Consider the following 23,218-nt stretch of genomic DNA (forward strand, 5'->3'; position numbering starts at 1 on the left):
GAGGCCCTGACCTCAGCTGCACTGCAGATAGAGCAGAGAGGCTGGATGGGCAGCAATGGCCCTCAGAGACTCTCTTTCTTTGCTTTCCTCCTCTATCTTTTTGTATCTCCCTCTTTCCATTTTGATTACTCTCTGCTGTTTCATCTCTCTACCCCCTCCTCCCTCCCTCCCTTCCTTTCTCCCTATATTTCTGTCTGGTACCCACCATCTGTCATCCATTTTCTTCCTTTGACGCCCCCACCCCCTTCTCCCACTCATTTTCACTCCCTCAATCCAATTCAAGGAGCATTATTGGTCTCATAAGATGAATTTTACTGTCTCTGTCTCTCTTTATGGAACATTTGTCTTCCTCTTACTAATTCTCCACTTTTAATGCAACTCTACACAACTCTGCAGTGTCCTGTACAGACTGTACAAGTCATGGTTAGTCAATAGTGAGTCCAGTGCACTATCACATAAATACTGAAGTCAAGGTCATGAATTCGTTATTACTTTGCTCTTGAACAGGAAAGGTGAAACTAAATGCTACTCATCCCAGGCTGTTTTACAAGTATAACGGATATATTAGTGTTTGGATGTAAATAAACAGCCAGCCTTATAAAATGTCAAAAAAGCAGCATTACAGTCTGAGATGGCGTTGAAAGCAACTTTTAAGTATATAGTGACACCGTGTGGAAATGCCCTGTAGCAGATTTAAACACCACTATGCTACAATGCTAAAATGTGCTGCTCATGCTGCAACCTCAGCTGAAACGCATTTTTGTTCTTTCTTCATCTGCAAACATATATCTTTAAATGGGTCCAAAATATAGATTTTGACCACTCGAAATATAATCAAAATAAAAGCATATTTGTATGAGCATAGGCAATTTCATAGGCTACATTGTGAAACAAATGTCTAAACATTCATATACATATATATACACATACTTAATACATACTTTTTTAGATCAAAGGCATAGTGAAGTGGCTTGGTGGTGAATTTTAGTTGATTTTTACCATATTAAGAATTACAGAACAGTGATCCATCTGCATGTCTGCACTGAATCAAGTGGCATAGTTGATCCCCAAATGCTCCTTAGACAATCAGTGCTCCTTGAGAGTATCCCAACAGCACCCCATCTCATAATGGAATAAATAAGGACTAAAATTATTAATCAAACTCTATAATTTTCATGTTATATTTCCATATCATTCATTTTCGCTCATATATATGTATATAGATGTGCAGAACTAAGCTGTAACATTACAGATTCCCTCAGGTGTTGTTACTTGAGGCATGATCATATCAAATAAGGGTCAGATAAGAGTCATCCTATATGCAACCGCTCTAACCTGAACTTGTGAGGAGCTGGAAACGTGCCTCCCAGAACTCTCTAGTACTTTTCCAAGAGAGAAGTCAGCACTTTGTCAGAGGGACTTCTCTCTGTATTCAGGAAGTGACGACGAGCACTTAATGGGGTCGAAACAAGCCGAGGGAGGTCGTCAAGTCTCTACAAGAGAGATTGGGTGGAAGAGGAGCTCCGTCATGCTAGCCAGAGACAGAGAGACTTATAGAGGAAGTTAAAAGTTTGGACCTTCAAAATAAGAGCCTGGAACTTGGGTAATAGGAAAATAAATACATGTATTACATGCACACAACAGTAACCTGTGGAATGCATCATCTAAAAAGTACATATAGGATACATTTTTGATGGTATCTAAGCTGGGGGCCCATGAGCCAAAAGAAAAAATGAGCTGCTGGACAACCCTTTCCTCCCACTCCCTGTAACCTGTCCTTTTTTTCCCCCTGTGCTGGAATACTATGTGGCCCCAGATTTGCTGTGTGGTAACTTGATTTTACACATTTGTTTACAAATTTGCAACATACAAGCACAAAACTGATAGTTACAGTCCTTAAAGTAGAGCGACACCCTGTCAAGATTGAGTAATAAAGGAGGGCCCATTAATAGGCATCATGTCATTTATTGTGCCTAAGGGCTCCATATTCCTAAAATATTGTCAGTAAACTAACACAAACCACTTGACACAGTGAGACTGGAGCCTTCTGGGCCCTGGAGTCACAGAAGACACTATAAAGATGTTTTCACAGGCTAAATAGTACTCCTTATGATGAGTAAACTGAACTTCATGTGTAAAACTAGTGAAGTGCCCCTTTAACTTGCTAGCTAACAAATTGTGCCATTAGGGAACACTGAACCTGTGGCCTCTATGACCTGTCTTCATGGTTTTCATTGGTTTTACTAAAGTTGTAACAACGTTTCTTAGGAATCACAACTCAAACAAGCTAAAAATTCAAAGAATCCAATAAAGAGTTGTGTCAACGCATTCAGAATATTCTGACTAAAACACATTTGCATTTTTTCTGGCATACTCCATGTTTCTCTTAAAATGCGTTTTGTTATGCGTTGCTTGTACCATCCAGAAAAAGCAGTAAAGATTTTTCAACGCGCGTTCTATTTTGAAAATGGAAACCGGAAAATCTGTGCCGCATTATGTCTCTTCACCTCTCTCTGGCTGTGGGAAGGTGGTCCCGGTCGAAAAACACCGTCCAGAAAAGCAACGGACTGGAATACTTTAAATTTTTTGTATAGTCCCTTCACACTTTAAAATACCTTCAAAACAAACTATGAAACTCTGGAATTGACACAAAATGTTGCTAACAAAGGAAGTGATGGACTTTACTTGTTTATCCTCGGGAATAACGTTTGGAAACTACGCGGTGAAAATGGAGAGCTCAGCTGAGTGAGAGTGGGGTGAGGAGGATGGATTTGGCAAAGTTGGGAGTCCTGCCCTGCTGCTAGCAAGCTAGTTAGCACACACAGTTAGACACTTCGCTATCTCGGAAAAGTTATGAGGTGAGATTGAAAGTCACTTTTACACTTGTAATGTCGGGGTTAGTTGTGAAAGTGTTTATAGACTTTCCAAATGTTACCCTGTTTTGCCGAGTAAAACAGTCAAATGTGTTTTTGGTAAAAAAAAAAAACCTTGACATGAGTAGGGCCTGGCCATTTTTTCATCTTAACTAAACTTTAATGCAGTTGTACATTAAGTTTCATATATATATATATATATTTACTGTGTCATGGTTTCTTATCATGTATAATGCTTTCCACTATATTTTGAGGGATTTTTACAGTTAATTTGCTGTAATGGTGTCTCACAAAGTAAAGTAAGTTGATAAATATTTAGTACTAAATACATCGAAAAAAATATATCAAGCAGACTTATAACTTGGATACTCCAATATAAGTGGCCATCTCTGACAGTGCAGTTATTTCTTACAATGGCATTCTTGTTTTCTTGGCTATTTCAAAACATGTCTGGATAGGTGTGATCATCCATATTTTAGCTGAAAGTTTCACAGTATGGCCTCATCACACAACTTCTTTACAAAAAATGGTGTGTAACTTTAGTGCTAAAATGATTAATCTGTTTAGGTCAGTTGCTCATGGCTAATCTGTGTATATCTTAAATGTCAGAAGGCTGCTCCTGTCATGTCAGCATTCAGCATATAGACATACATGGTGCCCATGTATTTGGTGAGCCTACCCACGAACACTAAAATTTCATATTTCATTGTGTGTTCTGCATTTCAGAGCTTCCATCTGCTGTTATCCAGCCTGTGATTGTCCAGGGGAGCTGCTTTATCTGTGTCAAGACCGCTGCTGACACTGGAGCTTCTCCCAATGGATCAAAGCATAGTTGATGATCTTATTTTCTGTGGAAACTCTGCATGAATCCTGAAGATGACATTGTATTTCTCCTAAAGGCAACCCCACTTAAACTTGTTTTAAAGAGGCTCGATGCCTTCGGCACAAGACTCCCTCCGTTCCCCTGATCAGTCATTTTTGTGCAGTGAGCATTCATTCTAACTCTGCTCATGCAATTTTCTCCACAACATTCAACATTTTACACCATCTGAGATGGGGCTCTGCTAGCTTCTTAAAGGGGCTTGAGGTACCCCCTGGCTACCAATGGTGCTGCTGTGTGTGTACAAGACCCATCGGTGCAGGTTTATAAAAGAATATTGTTAGAAAAAGATATCCAATGATAAAGAACTTGCTAGAGGTGTCGAGACCCACAACGTGCTTACCAAAATGCATTCATGAACTTTTCGACTTTTATACCAGACTTAAGTGGATGTATTGGTTGAATTAGTGAACTGTGACTGCTGATGCCAGCTCATTGGGACTTGAGTGGGTAAAATCAGCTTTATTCATGTACCCTCTGTCTCAGTCTGGGTATAGCCTGGATGTTGGATGCCCTGAGTGTGTTGAATCAACTGTTGCGGTGATGAGGCAGGGCTCCTGGTGGCCTGTGTGGCTGGCTGGGCAGTGGCCCAAGGTGATGTGATGGGGTGCAGGAACAGTAAGGTCCTCCCTGAGCCTCCAGGGGATGTTCAGTTGGACCTGGTCAAAAAGGTCAGTATAAAACAGTATTGTAACTACTATTAATAATTATAATAATGGTAACACCACAGATACTTTTTCTAAATTTTTTGTACAATTTAGTGTGATTATAGCAGCAAAGTGTTTGATAGTTTGTTTGTTGTTTTTTTTGTTTTGTTTTGTTCTGTTTTGCGAAGAATTAGAGATTCTCTGAAAATTGGTGCAGTGTATGTGTTGCTTGCCCATCAGAAAATTTACAGTCCCTAACAATGGAGATGAAACAATTAGTTGATCAATAGAAAATTAATTGGCTGCTGTTTTGATAATTGATTTAACATTGTAGTAAAAACATCAAAACATTCTGGTTTCAGTTTCCTTAATGTGGGAATATACAGGAGTCTTCTACAATATTAGCCCTGACAAGTTTTTGGCTCCTGTACTGTTGGTCAGACAACACAAGACATTTGATTATGTCAACTTGGGCTTTGGTTGTTGGTTGTTGTTGGCTGATATGTAACAAGAAACTTCATGCCAAACTTAGTTTGAGGTGATTTAGAAAGTGTCATAATTACATAGTTTGTCCACCAGAGCACTGATGAAATGTCCATAAAATGTCCTGCTCAGTAAGTATCTTGGTTACAATGAAAAAGAATCTAGGGGATTCTTATCAAGATTATTTGTTGATGTTATTTGTGTATGTAAAAGTAATTACTATTGGCCATATTTTGCCCTTAGATTTTTTCCAGATTCCTGGAAAACTCCCAGATATTGATATCAGTATTGGCCTTTAAAATCCAGTATTGGTTGGCCTGCACTAAGTCTAAACTCAGAGCATGTGTACACAGTAAGTGTTTCTGCCACGTTTTTTCAGTCGTCCAACTCACGTGCATCTGACAGAACAGATATTGTCCCATTTTAATCAATTCAGCTGTCTACACAGGCTGGGTGAATGTGACCCACAGCGTGTGGTTGTAAACTCTGTGTAACTAAAGCGGTGGCACTAATTTATGGAGTGTCAAATACATGGCATTCCTGGAATTTAAGACCATGATGCGTAGAATAATGTTTCAGCATATTGCTGGTGTCTCCACCCTTACTTGAAATGACAGGCATTACAACAAGCACAGTCGTCATTTTTCTTTTTGAAATCAAGCCACGCAGTGTTTCCCGCAGTTCAGAGTGGGAAAATGTAACCCAGGTTATTTTCTGTAGCTACAATTTACAGATGTCCCCCAAATGCATCTTCTGATGCTGGCTAGGCAGCTGCGCACAGAGAAGCCGCTAGTCCTCACACAGTTACTGCAGGGCACGCAACTCCGACAGGTGTGTAGCCAAGAATTAGTTAGTTTTAAAAAGAGCGAAATAAGGCAATCTAATGTAAGCTTTACCTAAATTGAAACACTGATTTTATCTACCTGGACAGACCAGCCAGTTAGATTAAGACCAATAGTTTGGGCAATTTGGAAACAGTTCTCATCTGGAACTTGTTCTTGATTCCCATCCCTACTGGGCTCTGAGTGCTTCCAAAATGCAGGTGGCACAGCTTAATACTGTGCCTGAACACCTCTGGTATAGTCACACATGGAGCACCAGAGCCGCAGCTGATGCTCTGCTGATACTGCTCACGCTGCTCCTCCTGTGTAGACACAGTGTTGGCATCTATATTTCGGTATTTTAACATATGTCAGTTAGTCTTATTTTTTCCTCCTTTTTCCACGGAAAATTAATCATCTGTTATTGTTCTAATCTGATTTGTAATATCCATCTGTGTTAATGTATTTTTCAGGTTGATCCTCCCCAACCCCCTCAGACAGATATTTTTAAGCACTTCATACGAGGGGATGGCGCTGGAAGCAAGATGGGTGGGGCTGGAGGAGGGGGTGGGGACAAGGCTGACTCCACCTGCCCATATCTGGCGCAGGCACATGCTGCCACCCCCACCGCTTCCGCCCAGCCACCAAAGAACCCATCTGAACTGTCGGACCCTCAGCGGAAGAAGGTGGCAAAATATCGAGCCAAGTTTGATCCCCGGGTCACAGCCAAGTATGACATCAAAGCTCTGATAGGGCGAGGGAGTTTTAGCCGGGTTGTACGTGTGGAACACAAGAGCACGCGGCAGCCGTACGCTATTAAGATGATCGAGACCCGTTATCGGGAGGGGAGGGAGGTGTGTGAATCAGAGCTGTGTGTTCTCCGACGCGTTCGTCATACCAATATAATCCAGCTGATGGAGGTCTTTGAGACAGCAGAACGTGTCTACATGGTGATGGAGCTTGCCACTGGAGGAGAGCTCTTTGACAGGATCATTGCTCGTGGCTCCTTCACAGAGCGAGACGCCACCCGAGTGCTGCAGATGGTGCTGGATGGTGTCAAGTATCTTCACACTTTAGGGATCACTCACCGAGATCTGAAGCCGGAGAACCTACTCTACTACCACCCTGGGGCTGATTCCAAGATCATCATCACTGACTTTGGTTTGGCCAGCAGCCGGAAGAAGGGAGACGAGTGTCTGATGAAGACCACCTGCGGCACACCAGAGTACATTGCGCCTGAGATTCTGGTGAGGAAGCCCTATACAAACGCAGTGGACATGTGGGCGCTAGGGGTAATATCGTATATCCTGCTGAGTGGAACTATGCCCTTTGAGGACGACAATCGCATGAGGCTCTACCGTCAGATCCTCAAGGGGAAGTACAGCTTCTCTGGAGAGGTGAGGAATTAGATCTGTCTCTCTCTCTCTCTCATTCACGCACACACACACACACTCCAGCAGACTTCACCCATATTTGGACTACATTCCTTACACTGTGAGGCTTTGTCAACAGATTTACACAAAGTTCAGCTTTTCTTGTGAAGTGACATGGCTTTAACAAAGACACACACTTTTTCAAGCAAATAACCTTTTGCACTTAACTCTTCATCTTTCAGTTCATGTCCATTTCTATCTCATGTACCTTTACCTCACCTTATTCACACTCATTTATTTGCCCTCTGAAAGTCAACATGCCCTCCCTCTGTGTATGTAAAATAAATTTATGCTCTATCTGTGTATTTAGTGTGAAGAATCCTGATTTGTCTGCTCCCGTGTTTCATACCTTGGGATGCTCAATATAATAGGGGAGTGATTTTGTAATATGAGTGATTTTAAAAAAAAAAAAAAAAAAAAAAGGAAGCAGTTAAATCATCTCAGTTTTGCCTCCGCATCGGCTACAGCGGTGGCTGGAGGAATAACCCGTGGCATTCTGTTTTCAGGTTGTCTGTCCATCTGTCCGTCCCATTCTCGTGAACGTATCTCAGGAATGCTTTGAGGGAATTTCTTCAGAGGTTTGTGTCTGAGGGAATTTCTTCAAGAGGCATACACCTGTGAGTCAGTAATTCTACTCTGGGGATGAGTCTAGATTTGAACTTCTCAAGTGTCTGACAGGTGATATAGTTGTCACATAAAAGTTGAAAAAACTAACATTTTTTTCACATGAGAGCATTAACAGAGCAGTCTTTATGCTCTGTCAATACAGGTACAGATTAGGACCCAAAAAATATTTCTGTAAACATTATCCAACAATTTTTTGTCCGAAAAGTAGGGGAGGGAAGGCAAAAAGGATGGCTTGACTTAGCAAGGTTGTAAGCTGGCATTGCAGCTCACAAGGACATGTAAAATCCAAGTTCAAACAACAAGCCAAGCCACTGCAACATGCAATGTCCCTTAACCATCTGAAGTCTAAGGGCATTTCCTCGATTTTTACATATCTTCTTAAATTCACCTTTTAAATGTACTTGCATATAATGTGTTCTGTATCAAAATTTGCAGAAAAATCTCATCTCTATTTTAAATGGGACACCCGTTTGTCCTAGAGCACTGTGTAAAGAGATAATTTGGCCCTAAAGCTGAAAAATGTAAGTCTGATTGTTGAAATTCTTTAAATCTTCTGTGAAAACATACCTTTGCTCATGTGTATTAATTGATTTGGTGTTTAAAATGGATTTACCAAAGTCTTAGGTTCACTAAGAGTAGTGGAATATATGAATAACATAGTAGATAAATGTAAAACAAATGTCTAAAATGATATTTTATAATATCATTTGTTTAGTAGAAGTGTTGTCTGTCACTCTGCTTTCACCAAATGTTAGAGGGATTGAGATTAAACGGGACTGAATAATGACTTCATACTATCATCTTCATGGGATTTGTGTAAATGAAAAATTAGCATTACAATAGTTTTTCCTTTATTTAAAATAAATATTATATATTAAAAAAAAAACACCATTTACAATATTTACATATTTATATGGGGGGCTGCTGGAGAGGTGCTGCATGTGGTTCACCAGGCCCTGGCAGCTGTGAATCCTCTATGTAAAAGAAATAAAAATTTAGGACGTTCATTACTACTAAGTTAATTGAAAGAAAGTTCTCGCTCCAAATCTCTTTTGTTCACACCTTAGAGAAATGTGGGGGGTGGGGATACTCTCTCCCATTTCAGAACTCTACACTCTACATGTGAACAGAGATTTCCAGTAATTTTACATTCAGTATCAAATCACACACAGATAAATAAATAAATAAAATAATATGAAAGACAAAGTCTCATCTGCAGTGAACAGTATGATAAAATATTCAATGGCCAACACATATCCATTTATCTATAGTATTTGTAAGTTAAGCTTACTTTTACACAAATAAACAACTTTCACACAGAGTAAACCTTTACTAATGGATAGTCAGTTTTGTCAAACAAAGTTCATATCTCTTGATACACAAATCAATTTTATGTATTGAAGCAGCATTTAGCCAAGATGGTCACATTTATGCACAAAGCTCACTATAACTGTGATATTGCAAAACAAAGTTTATGTAAAATAAATACACTTTGCAATCTTCAAATGGATCTCTATTATTGCAGTATACCTCTTCATCTTAGAAATCAAATCAATCAGGCTCTGAAATTCTGACAACCTTGTCACTGCTTTGCAAAACTGCTGCAACAACTGTGGCAGCCGTAAGCTTCCTCTCCGTTCTTCAAGCCAGACTGCAGTGTTTCTCAGATGTTGGGTGGGTCCTTAGTGATATCCTGAGTGTCCATCAGTTAGTTTCACAGAAAAAGTTGATAGACAAACGAATCCATCAATTACGCACAGTGATCACGCTTGTGTCAGGTTTTCCTTGTCTTCCTCCCTGTTCCAGCTTTGAGTGATATACAATCTAATGAGAATAAGAACTGGAAAGTGGAGAGTCTACAGATTCCGGCAAAATTTAAGCTATATCTGTAGGCTGTATTATTGCAAAGACATTATTATAAAGATGTTAATGAAACAACATTATTAGAAACCCCGTCGTTCTGGCCACTTTAGGGCAGTTGAAGCAAGCTGTAAACACAACGGTGACATATTTTAACCTTTTAAGTTGATATTGTGTACATGTTTGTGTTCACCTGATGAATATAAGTCATATATTAACTCTCTTTTTGGCTCTGTTTTTACTCTCCACCAATGAATGTACAATACCTACAATTTATTCACTAGCTATTTGCTAACTTTCTCTGTCTGCTGATTGGTGCTAGACAGGAAGCATACAGTAGATTTAGATTTAGTTTTTTTTTTTTTTGCTAAAAACAGTTACCTGCTGCAGCTGAAAACATTGAGAGCAGTAAAAGTGAATCAAAATAGTAAAGTTGTGGGCTGAAAAACCAACACATTAGTTGAAAGACTTTGAAATGCTCGGTAGAGCTGAAAGGAACTGTAGAGTCCGGTGATAATTCTCTGTGGGTCCGTCACTATTGGCGTCCCTTTTCACATTACATATTTTGAACAATTTCATACTATAAAAAGCATAGTTATTATAGCACCCTGTGAGGGTTTTCCATAGGTTTTCAGAGGGCTCAGGTGCTGTTTGGGTTCTGGGGGTTGGTGGTGGTTTGGGGGTTTGATATTTTTCTGAGGAAATTTTTAATTATTTAAAGTTTTTTCCAGGGGTTTTTTTTTTTTTTCGGCCATTATCCTTGCCATATTTTTGAAAGAAAGCTTGCAGCACTTGTACTTCTATTCAAAAGTCTATTCATTTAGCAAAATAAACATTTGAGATTTAATGAAAATATATGTGGATTACCTTAACTTGTACACATAGGAAGAATAAACATGTTGAAATACAAATGTAATTATTCTTGGTTGAAAGAAGTTCAACCTCTCAGGAAAAAGATGCCCTAAAACCAGGAAGCTTTTTTACAGCTGACTAATCACAAGATGAGCAGAGAGACCTGTCATGTCCCATAGCAATGTCAAAATTGGAGAAGGTAGCGGTGGGGGACTTATGTTCGAATCAGAGCACAGTGAAATATATGATATTAAGTGGAGTGTATTTATAGGGTGCCTTTTTACATCAGCAGTTTACAAAGCAATTTACAATTTTGCCTCTCATTCAATCATTCACACACACACACACACACACACACACACAAACACTGATGGCCATGGAGCTGCCATGCAAGGTGCTTGTCGGCACACTGGGAGCAATTTAGGGTTAAGTCTGTTGCCCAAGGACACTTTGACATGTGGACTGGAGGAAGTGGGGATCAAACCAGAGATTAGTGGATGAATCACTCTAAAACCTGAACCACAGCTGCCCCATATGACATGACAGCTAAACTGTATCACCAATATTAATTTGTGAGTAAAACTGGACGGTTCCTAAGAAACTCTGGTTGGTGTTTTTGTTCAGTTCAGTTGCTAGTAAATATTGCCTGTTACCTAACTTTGCATTTTTGACTAGTACAGAGAAAAATAGCCAATCAGCTGTTTGATTAGCTTTGCGATCAGCATCTGTTACACACAAACAAATGTTCATCCAAACACTGGCAGATAATTCCTGTTCTGTTGGAAATCAGTCCACCTAGTTTTTGTGCAGATGCACTATGTTTTCAGGTTATACGTCTGTACGTATGTATGTCCATATGTCTGTCCCATTCTCATGAATGCAATGTCTCAGGACCGCCTGGAGGGCATTTTATTACATCTGGCACACTTGGTCCACTTGGACTCAAGGATAAACTGATTAGAATTTGGTGGTCAGAGGTCAAGTTCACTGTGACATTACAAAACACGCTTCAGGCCATAACTCATTCTGAGTGAATTCATATGCTAATTATGAAAATATACTTAATACCTTTTATTAAATGTATACTATGTAGGATTTTCCTAAAAAAAAACACAAAAAAAACCAATTTATCGACTCAAAGAAATCAATCCCTATCAATCGTCACTTGTGACTCACTAGAAGGTTGTGGCAGTGTATTTCTGTGCAGAGACCCTGCCATCTGCCTGTACTCTTATTCTCTTCTTATTTTGCTTAATTTATGTCGCTGTCACTGTCTCTCTCCTCTGCTCTCGTTCTGTGTGATGGACGTATAAAGAGCTGCAGGTCTGTGTCTGTTTGACCGAGGGCAGGGCTTAGCTACACATACGCAGAGCAGAGAGGCCAAAGCAGAAAGGAAGAAGTGTGCACTGCGGCTGCATTCACACAAATTTGGCGATGCAGCACCTTCCCACAGGGTTCTGTGGAGGTGTGGGGTGTTTATTTGTGCTTTAGAACGTAACTGCCCAGAAACAATCAGAAAATAAAGTTTTATTTCTCTGATTAACTGCTTTGTTCGCACTAACGCTCCTTCCTCTCGTCAATCACTCTACAGCTTGCTTGACAACTACTGTGCTCTCTCTCTCTCTCTCTCCCTCTCTCCCTCTCTCCCTCTCTCCCTCCCTCTCGTGCAATTGTTGAGTCGGGGAGGAACATTGAATGTTGTGCTTAAAAACTGCAACCGAAATGTCCTGCATAGTATACCTTTTAAATTCTTTCAAACTCTTCACTACATGTATTATAGGATTCTGGACAACCAAGGATGTAAACTACAACTTCACTGTTTGGTGGAGGCATACAACCATGAGGCAGTAATTCTAGTTACATGTATTCTGATGTGTTACCTAAATGCCTTTTTATGTTCAGTCGACTAATGGCGCTCTGAAAAAACCCTTTCTTTTTATTGTAGTGAAAACCCCACCATGTCGAGTTAAAAATAATTTCAATCACAAACATGCCTGTTTGCTAGCTGGCAGTCTTATTTTTCCTTACCTTAATGGTATATTACTATTTTTTTGACACATTACTGTCACCAAATATCAATCATAGGAATATTATAAAAATTGCAGGTATGTGTACTGGCCTCAAGTGGCTAGATGCTTCAGACACAATAGACCACTGTAAACTTAAAAAAAGATTAGTTCTTTACTTTATTAGTCCATCAAAAGAAGATGATGAAGTACCAAACATTTGCAAGCCCCAGCTTCTCAATTGTGAGGATTTGCTGCTTTTGATGTATGTCATTGTAAATTGTATATAGGCCTCATCTTTAGCTCTGAGAAAATGTGATGAGTATTTTTCAGTATTTTCGAATATTTTACAAAAATTATGGCATAAGTATTTAGTATTTGTGGAATAATAATTAGTTTTCCTCTACCAAGCAGTGTAGCCCTTTCTTGGTGCTAGTGGTAATTTTCCAATAATACTGTATGCTTTGTTTGGGGCACCTGGTGGGCTAGCGGTTAAGACGCATACTATATTACTGCAACATATCTGGTTCCATTCTGGCAGGGGACCCGTGTTTCCTGTCTGTAACTCTACTTTTGCTATCAAATAATGCCGTACAAATAATATTTAAAAAAAATATATGCTGTGTTCTTCTGCGATGGTTGTGCGATGGTTGTGCATACTGTATATGTGGCCCTGTTCATACCTGGCATTAACATTCTACTTGGGTGAGTTGATCAATGGACAGCTGATCTAAGTACTGTTCTAAGTGGACAGCTCTAAGTACAGGTGTGAATGCAGCCAAGACGTATTGAGGATGCATTGAGATCCAGTTGCTCAGACCACATTTGGAGTTGGTCTGGGCTGCATATCCTTTTAACAGTGCATATGCAAATGTGCGCCACATTGAAGGAATAATCGACATACATCCTCTGCATAAGCAGATGTATTTTCTCATTGACAAACAAATACAAGATTTACAAATCACGTAAGCTATTACCAGTGCGTGAAACATTTGGTTTGCCTGAAACACGTCATGAATAGACCAAGTCTGTATTGTTTTGATTACTTCTTCTTCTTTTAATTTCCGGCAGACCAGGCACAGGAAGTGTATTGCTGCTTCATCTTTTCAAGTGGAATTGATGTACATGGTTATTTGCATATAGCGCAGGGAGGTGAGATCCGATCACAAGTGGTCACCGAGACATGTGGAGATGCTTTCTAATGCCAGGTGTGAACTGACATACTTAGAGCTTTTAGATTGTGATCTGATCACCCAAGACACATGTTAATGCCAGGTACGAACAGGACCTGCGTCTGGTATCTTTAGCAAACACTGGTGACTTACCTGCTGTGTGAAGGAGAGGGGATTAGTTGTCTACTGGGAGACTGAAAGCACAGCTGTTGCGAAGCAGGACATCATGTACAAACTGTCTGTGTGTGTGTGTGTGTGTGTGTGTGTGTACTTGTACTGTGGACCAGTTTGAGTTTTAGACCTTGGAAGTGAGGACATTTTGGGAAAGTGAGGATATTTTGGCTGGTCCTTGAAATTAAAAAGGGCTGTTTGAGGGTTAAGAATTGGTTTTAGGATTAGAAATAGGTTTAGGTTAGTGTTAGGGTAAGGGGTGGGGTTAGGCATTTAGTTGTGATGGTTAAGGTTAGGGGAAAGGGGCTAGGGAATGCATTATGTCATTATGTCAATGAATGTCCTCACAAAGATAGAAGTGTGTGTGGGAGTGAGAGTGAGTGAGAGTGAGTGAGAGTGAGTGAGAGTGAGTGAGAGTGAGTGAGAGTGAGAGTGAGTGAGAGTGTGCAGCGTTGATATTCCCAATTCCTGTCTAAGTAGGCGGTAGAGTTTGACTCACTACCATTCACTCATACTCAATAGAATCCATGTCTCAGAAAGAGTCAAAAACAGTTTCCAAAAGCATTTTCTTTTACATAAGATCTTGTGGGAACTTGGCATTCTGTTCAAGAAAAACATATGTAAAGAAACAGTTAGAGGCACATCAAATTCACTACCCCACACCCATTATTGAGTTTGACAATATCCAAAGACCAAGAACACACAGTGTATAGAATAAACCTCACACGTTCAAGTGACCAAATGTCTCGTCAGCTGGAAGCTCAAAGGACATTGTCAGCTTTATATTGCTCTGCTGCCCTTTTGTCTCTTGCCAGCTTTATATTGATCTGCTGCCCTTTTGTCTCAAATGGACAGAGCTCTGCTGATGACTATACATTTTTCAACTAAAATGTATAAATATCATTTTGCTCAGTTTGTTAATTACAGTCTTGTCTCACATCTGTCTCCCATCTCTAGCCGTGGCCCAGTGTGTCCAACTTGGCAAAAGACTTTGTGGAACGAATTCTAACAGTGGACCCCAGTGAGCGGCTCACAGCTGGCCAGGCCCTCAAGCACCCCTGGATCGTCAGCATGGCCGCATCCTCATCCATGAAGAACCTACAGCGCTGTATATCTCAGAACCTACTGAAGCGAGCCTCTTCACGCTGCCACAGCACCAAGTCAGCCCAGTCCACGCGGTCCAGCCGCTCTACCAAATCCAACAAAGCTCGGCGGGTGCGAGAGAAGGAGCTGCGTGAGCTGAACCGTCGCTACCAGCAGCAGTACAATGGATGAAACAGGGACCGTGACAGCCAATGACTCTAGTGGACCTTATACTTAAAGGGAAACAGCACTACAATGACTGAACTATTACAATGACTACCACCATTCTAAATTGCTACCAGTGCTAAAGGCCATAACGGCTTAAAGTCCCAAATCATTGCCTTAAAAAAAGAGGGCAATAACTCAGTGGCTACAAGCAAAAGTAAAAGGTTAAAAGTAACTGCTGTCAGTTTAGACTATAGAACAAGCCAAAAATGATCCCTGATCCAGAAAGACAGTGAAATCAGTTAATTCATATGGCATTGTGTCTGAAGAGAACACAAAAGGACAAACCGGTATAGTATTGGACTGCAATGGTTAGATCATCTCTTAATCCATTCCTTCAACCTTTTCTTTGGCAGGATGGTGCCTTACACTCTTTTTGTTTTGTCTTTCAGTTCCTGTGTCTCTACATATTTATTTATTATTGTTGACATGATTATTAGTCTCCGTTCAAATGGTCACTGGATAATGACCTTCCATGAGGATCTGTTGAACAGAGTTCTGGGTACTGACGTTTCTAGGAAGAAGGGGAGACTTTTAGAAGTGGGGATGCAAAATTCCCCTCACACATTCCTAATTGAAAATTGCTGTGAATTTATTATTGTACTAACTGTACAGACCTTGTCTTAAAATATGGGTGTTGGAAACACTGCAACATAACCACACTCTTGAAGGCCAAAATGAAGGAATATTTTAATTAGTCAATTCTAAGCTTATCTAATCTTGCCATTATTGCTCTGTTAATATCATTGTTCTAAAGCTGTCAAAAGATTGTGAAGCTGTTTCCTCTCAGTGTTTAATCTTAAATGTTTTGTATTAGATAATAGGCCACACAGCCCTACTCCCACTTATTTTACTTCACTCAAAAAGTATTGGCTATCACCCTGTCCTGTTGTATAGCAGTATTCCAATGATTCATTAGACTTCATAATGGTATGTGGCCATTTGGAGTGTTCAGTGGTCTTGCAGTTTACTTCTTGGTTACAGTGAGAATGGCACATGTTGTTAGAGCAGAAGTAAAGGCAAAAATCTTAGTTATAAAAAGCTACTGCTGTCAGTTGTAAGTTCAAAAATAGCCTAGTTATAATGTAAGCGTATACTTAGTGGAGATTTACGCATTATTAAATTGAAATGGGTTGAACTGCACAAACTAGTTCTTAGATAGAGATTAGCTGTTCTTAAATATTTACGCACAGTAACTGCCAGGTGTAACTATAACGCACTGTTAGCTAACTTAACTAGTTAACTGACAGAAATAATGTTAGCTTGCTAACATATGACATGATTCGTTTTAAGATTGAAAGAGTTAAATTTAATATGGTTGACATATGGCTGAACACTTCGTCTTAATGCTGTTTAATAATGACTGGAAAGATTTGAAATTTAGAAAACTACACAATAAATATTTGCCACCACCAACTTCCAAGTGGAACTGTTGCGTAGCTAACCAACTGAATTAATTGACAAAACTAACCACTTGATGGAAGAGTAAAATGGATAATAATGATTAATGACTAATGAATCTGATCGACAAATCTGACCCTAAATTCTGTTTAATAATCGTGTTAACTGGGGAGAATTTAAATTACATTTCACAAAAATAACATTTCATTACAAAATGTTGTGGCAAAACAATAGACTAGGTGACTTAATAGTGTTATTAGGTTAGTAATTCAGACCTTTCCCACTCAAAACTGCATGAATACTACTAACCCTGAAATAATTTTCTCAATGTATGCATATATAAATAAGACAAAGGTATACCTACATTTACAAAAGATTGTTTGTTAAGTTTAAGGTACTGTTTGAGCCCTTAAACTGGGTTTTGTTTTGTTTTGTTTTTTTCAATTTGTTTCTTGTTTTTTTTGGAAGTTATGTTAGCACTTGTGATGCTAGTTACTTTCCTAGCAATTGGCTTACACATTATTAATGTCTTCGTTTAAATGGTGCAACCCTATCACCAGTTTGGAACTATCTAGTAGTTACTAAACATTTAAGACTTAAATGAGAAATTTATTCATGGATATAAGAAAAGTTGGTGCAACCCAATCCTGAAAACCTGCCATCTTTTCTACCAAGCCTCTGTTCCCACCTGTGTCAGCCATTGGCATGTTGTCAAAGTAATTGTAAAATTGGAATTTTTCTCAGTTAAAATGACATGGTGTTAAAACTTTACTGGCCTGTGTAATGGGTAGTAGATACCCATGTAGCACAGAATATAAAGGGAAAACCCCAGGAACAGAAAGATTTTCAGAAAGATTAACCCATGAAGACTTAGAAGCTTTTGGAAAACAGGCTACCAAGGAACAGAGGGGACTTCGGTTTTCAATAGTTTTACACAGCCTGGGGATCAGGCATAGCTCATTTTCTTCTGCTCTCATTGGTTGCATAGTACAGTGACTTTACGCTAGGGAGGTTGTGCCTGAATCATCCTAAATTTCAATACTATAATCGAGATCCAAATGAAAAAAAAACTCTGAAAATAATGAAGAGCATGCATAGGTGAATCAAATGGCCATTAATACATATATGTTGAAAACATAATTTACAAAACCTATCAAATGCATTTATACAGTGTTATGCATAAGACTGTCCAAACCAAACAAAAATAAGATTGTTTGTTTGGAAAGATCAATTTTCTAAGTGCACTTAATTCAGAATCAATTCCAAAGTCTTGCTTAGAGAAGAACTCTACTTGATCGAATCCCCAATATCGAGATGGAGAAATAGGAGTTTATAATAATACTTTTTTTGTTCTGAGCTCTCTCAGTTCTGCCTTTTTGAGTCTGAATCATAACCAGTGCACTATCTATCGTGTGGATAGTCAGCATCCTTACATGAGGTAATGTGCAGTGGTCTGCAGTGGTACTCAGAGCTGTTGTCATAATAACAGCATTCTGAGATGAGGCGAGATTAGGAATTTTAGTAATATTGTGGTACAGTTTAAATGGTAAAAGGCTGCATTATAGTAACGTGAATGTTATGAATTTTCTAAACAGTTTGAGCAGAGTGAAATGAACAATAGATGTGACTACATGTTGGGTTAGGAATTGATTACAAATGATTTTCAGAGATTTCTTGAATTTAATTATCTTTATTCCAAAATTGGTCAAAAAATATGACATTAGATTTTTCTGCCCAGAAGAAACACAAGTCAAATATATATTGATGGGCCTAATTTTCCTGTTTTTCTTTTATCTGGCAAAGCACTTCATGTACAAAGTTTAATTGAATTTTGTTTTTTAGACTTGTTCACTGCGTTTTTATGTATTTGGCCCTTCAGGAGACTCCTAGAGTAAATCAGAATGTACAGCCTGGTTCACTTTTTCTTTATAGGAGTATTTTTCTGTGATCTGCCCCAGAGTCATAAAGTGTGCTGCTGTTGTGAACTTTTTAACACATACTGGAAACCTAACTGAGCCATGTCAGCTGACCTCAGTTTTTCCTTCTTTTTGTCTTTTGGCCTTCGTTTGTTCCATGATGCTCTGTCATCTTTCCATTTTCCTTGATGAACTCTGAACTTTTTATTTTCTTTGTCCCACTGCCATCATCTGATCTGATATCTCACCTCTTGGTGGGAGTAAAGTACTTATCTTTAAAGACTGTTAGAACTGACATCGGTACACTCAAATTTTTACTCTGTCTACATTTGAGATAAACTTTTAAAAAATGTGTCTTTTTAATATCAAATGCAAATTTAGGCTTGAAGAGGTGCATTTAAAAAGTCTTTAATTACATTCTTCACAGAGAAAATACCTGTGGTCAGATTTTGAGTCAAGTATCACTTAGAAGTGTCATACTTTCTACAACATAAAGTATAGTGAGGTAGTCTTAATTGTGGTTGTTAGTTCACTGATTTCTTCTAGAGTAGAGCGTCTTTGTGAAATAAATATTTTTAACCTGTTTTGAAATGTCAGATTTAAGAATCATAATCACAAAGTAATAATTGGGACTCAGTGGAATTGCAGTGGTTGAATTAGTCTGCAGGATTATTGAGTGCATATTTTATACCATGTTCAATGAATAAACAAATCAGTTCATTAGCATTTTAGCAGAATGTCAGCACATTTTCCCTTCGTGTTTTTATACATATGTGTGATTTTATATGAATGCTGTCCTAAATGAAGTAGCCAACTCACCACTGTTACCTGAAAATAGTTGTTCATCTTTTTGTTACTGTGTCAAAATTAATAACACTATGATTCTTCTACCATTAACTATAAAAAAAAAAAAAAAAAATTAAACAGTGAGTTGTATGCCAATAAAACACCCAAACCTGACTTGGTAGATTGCATTTGGATGTTTACACTATTCTTTGAGAGAAGAAGGCTTGTTTGTGATTGAGCCAACAGATCCAAGAATTTATGTGTTAGTTAATGATTCCACAGCAAGACTACATGAACTACTTGTTCTAGCAGATTCTTTTGAATTACTTTTATTTTAAGGTTTGTTGGTTTCCTATCTTTATACCTTGTTCCACTTGAGTACACATTTGCCATGAAATGTTATAAAGCTGGTCTACAAATTTAGTATAATACTTAGAAATGTTTGGCAGTAGTTGTATAAATTACTAATACTAAATTGCTAATACTACTACTAAAACTACTATAAATTAGTAATTTTCCCTGATGGGGATGCTATAATTTAAGATAAAAAATTAAAGCACTTGAAAGGATGTAAATTGTACACATTACTATGAGACCAGACTGAAACAAAACTTGGTACACAAACAAAATGACTGTGTAATGTGAAAGAGGTCATATGCAGTGCTGTCTTTTTCATTTGTTTAACAGCAGGTTCAGTTTCCCCACTCATCAGCCCCAGTTCCAGCCACAGCTATTTTTGTCAAAAAAGCTCTGATAAACCAACTATATGCTACCTTCCATGCACCAAACGGCTAACAGACAAAGTTAGCTACTAACTAGCCAGTGAGGGAAGACATTGCCATTTAATTACATATTTTTTCTCAGGAGTTAGTGGAGATCAAAACAGCTAAAAGGAGTCTGAATATTGGACTTTGTCAGGTGGCTAGAAACATGCCTCAAAGTAAATTATAATGTTGCTTTGTGTCATACAGTCTATGATGACTTTATAGGCAATTGTCTGATAGCATGTTAGCCGAAGAAACTTTATAGGATGATGCATGTCAGCATTGTGTGTCAACTTGATATAGAGATCTTCTGCCCCCAAGTGGATGAAAAATCAAATGCAGCTGTAGGATTTGTACTTTTTAGTACATGAGCAAAGAGCCTTCAGATACACTTTGTAATACTTTTTCAGCAAAATGAAAATGGCTGCCACAAGTAAATGACTGTGGCTCAGGGTATGGCTCAGTCCAAAAGCTACTGTAACTAATATTGTGGTATCAAGGTTTACTTGGTGCAAATAGGCATTTCTGAATTAAAAAACACTTAACATCAGCAGGCTGCGATTGTGGCTATCTCCTAATGTTTTCAACCAAATCTATTGAAATTTCATTGATATACTTTACGGGTAACTTAGTAGCATATGGCTTTGCTTGTGATTGCTGAAATATACTGATACACATTAACTACCAAGATTATTCACAGTGGATGAAATTCAGGCTGAATGTAAATGAAAACAACCAAACTGCTTATAGAGCCCAGCTGTATTATATTTTAACTAAACCACTGGAAACAGTAGATCATCCATTTAAATTTCTCAATACTTTTAAATTTGAAGTTGAAATACTTGTTACAAGCCACAGAGCTACTGTGCCACATTGAATATCATCATGGTTTAACAATATCTCCAAAATACATTCTGGTGGTAGTGAGTACAACAATTTATTGGGTTTGTGTTACACATAACAATGAGTGAAATAAGAATATTAAATATTGAAATGTGTCCTGGTCCTTTCGTAATAATGTGCCAGTGAAGTTATGTACTGCTACTGTATCTGACTTATTTACAAGTTGTTTCCTGACAGTAAACAGCACCAACTGCTGGCAAAAACGCAGCGTGACCGGGAAGGCTGGGCTGAAGTGCTAACCGAGGCCCTTTGGGTTGCCAGGGTTTGTACCAAGCTTCACCCACTATGATTAAAGGTGCCATTGAAAGGCAAGTCGAAAGTATTGGAGACAACATTTTACTTACGTCAGTAATTGTTTAAGTTTCTGCGAAAACAATATGGGAAAACAATCGTCTTTTTATGACGTCTATTATCTGAAATGTATAAAGCAGCTAAATATGCTTGGGGTTTTAGGGGGGGATGAATCAACCCAACCTGGCACTCCATCGTTACCAGACGTCAGTGGTCTGCGGCTGAACGTCCAGTCAGTTTTCTGCTAGCTTTTGTTCGAGGGACATTAAACGAGCTACCGAATAGTTATTAGCACATCAGTACACGGAGTATAAACTATACAAACCTGCATTTAATACACACAAGTGTGAGACGTTGTTCAGCCCGGTGAGTATATTCAGCACAAAATTCACCAGCAGATACTGTAAAATACCACTAAGCTAGCTAGCTAACGCTGTACATGTGATAGACCGCTTGATCTAAAAATCCATTAGCATGTCTCCTTGTTTACAAAACCAGTTTCAAATGGCGAAGCGTAGCTTTCGCGAGATTAACTCGTGCTTAAATGATTTTCAAACAACATTATTCACCGTCGATAAAATCATTGTCGTCCTCTGAGATATTTAACCGACCCTCAAGCATATGTTTGCTAATGCTTCCAATGATTATGCTGATAAAATCGTTACTTGTTTGTGGCTGCATTGCTTTGTTTTGTTGGTTGACTTAATTAACTCGCTAGTTAAATTGTTACGTTTTAATATTCAGCCTCTGAATAAAGGTTGTGTCGCACTAGAAAGCAGTAAACTGTTATTTCCTTTAATGGCCATATCGAGGATGAAATTGTGCCTAACGTATTTAAATCCCTGTAACACTAGACCTTTTGTGGACCTATTATTGTAAACCATAGGAATTCAAACGTGTGTGTAATTTGTAGTGTGTTTGGTTTGATCAATGAGTTAACCGTGAACACTACATAGACCAAAATAAAGTCTCTCTTATTAGTGAAACATTGGAAGTTAGGCTGTGGTGTGTCCTGCGCCCCATTGTGAGACAATGTTGTAGAATTATTACATGTTTTATTTAATCAACAAGACAGCTCCAGTACTGCAATTAAACCAGATTTCTGCCTAAAGTAATGTACTTCAGTACCCCTCTGATAAAATCCAAAGAACTGACTCTACTTCACTGCCTGTAGATTGGTAACACATCTGTGGAGCTCCTCTTTCCTCAAATTGAGGTGAGGGTCCTTTTTAGCTACTAATCTGTGGTCGCCCTGAGGTTTGATGTCGTTTTTGTGACTTGGTGTTATGTTGACACAAGTGGTCCCAGCCTGTCTTTTACAACCCTGCTCCAACCAGTGGGACTATTTTTACAGCCCTGGGTCTAAACCAGGAGTGATTAGCTGTATTGTTTTCTCACACAGACAGGGATCCTGCCCTGAGCCGGAACTAGTGATTGAGCCCCTCCTGTCAGACTAGACCAGCCAGGGGCTTTTAATTAGATTGTCTGCGCCCTTATCGCTTGTGTAGGCCCATATCTGAAGCTTTTATCTATGGTATCATTAACACTAAGCTGGGGAATGCATGTGACCACACACATAACATGAAAGTAAGGATGAGTTCATTGTGTAATTCTGATAAATATTCAAGTGTTTTTTTTTTTAAGTTTTTTTTTTTATGTACCCCAAAAAACTCACTTTGATTTGAGCCCTCTCAACAACTGTAGTTACATCATTCTTGGTTACTAAACTGCCACCAGAGCTTTGTCACCATGTTAACTGTATTTTAGTCAGAGTGAAACAGTTCATTCCTCTGCCCTTTTGGCATTTTCCAACTTTATGCATAGTATGACCAACTTGGTGCTTAAATTTAGCAATAGAGACAACTGTAGAGCTTCATATTTTGGCTGTTATTTTTCACAAAAGTTCAATATCATTCTTATATATGTTTGAATTCTGTCACACAATGAGCATAATATTCTTTAAAGGACTGCTACAATGTAGCCTAAGTACCATTTGCTAGGGTTACCACAGTCTGCAGAGGAGC

General features: G+C 38.7%; 2 protein-coding genes across 4 annotated transcripts in view; both read left to right on the top strand.

Moving 5' to 3' along the window:
- Positions 1-2,512: 2,512 nt before the first annotated feature.
- pskh1 (protein serine kinase H1) lies at positions 2,513-18,621 on the top strand. 3 transcript variants are annotated; one of them, XM_040133290.1, is made up of 4 exons: positions 2,513-2,858; positions 3,600-4,424; positions 6,178-7,101; positions 14,783-18,621. In XM_040133290.1, exons 2-4 carry the CDS (start codon positions 4,356-4,358, stop codon positions 15,098-15,100), a joined length of 1,311 nt encoding a protein of 436 aa, XP_039989224.1. In that variant the 5' UTR covers positions 2,513-2,858; positions 3,600-4,355; the 3' UTR covers positions 15,101-18,621. The 3 variants fall into 3 exon arrangements, with proteins under 3 accessions (XP_039989224.1, XP_039989225.1, XP_039989226.1); XM_040133291.1 differs by having other exon boundaries at positions 3,600-3,704; XM_040133292.1 differs by lacking the exon at positions 3,600-4,424.
- Positions 18,622-21,371: 2,750 nt separating this feature from the next.
- Positions 21,372-23,218, top strand: part of mbtps1 (membrane-bound transcription factor peptidase, site 1) — a 31,238-nt gene continuing 29,391 nt past the window's right edge. The window contains exon 1 of the mRNA XM_040133559.1: positions 21,372-21,560. The gene's annotated coding sequence lies outside the window, so the exon portion shown is untranslated. The remainder of the gene's footprint in view (positions 21,561-23,218) is intronic.

This window comes from Xiphias gladius, chromosome 8 (genome assembly GCF_016859285.1).
Source record: "Xiphias gladius isolate SHS-SW01 ecotype Sanya breed wild chromosome 8, ASM1685928v1, whole genome shotgun sequence".
Lineage (NCBI taxonomy): Eukaryota > Metazoa > Chordata > Actinopteri > Istiophoriformes > Xiphiidae > Xiphias > Xiphias gladius.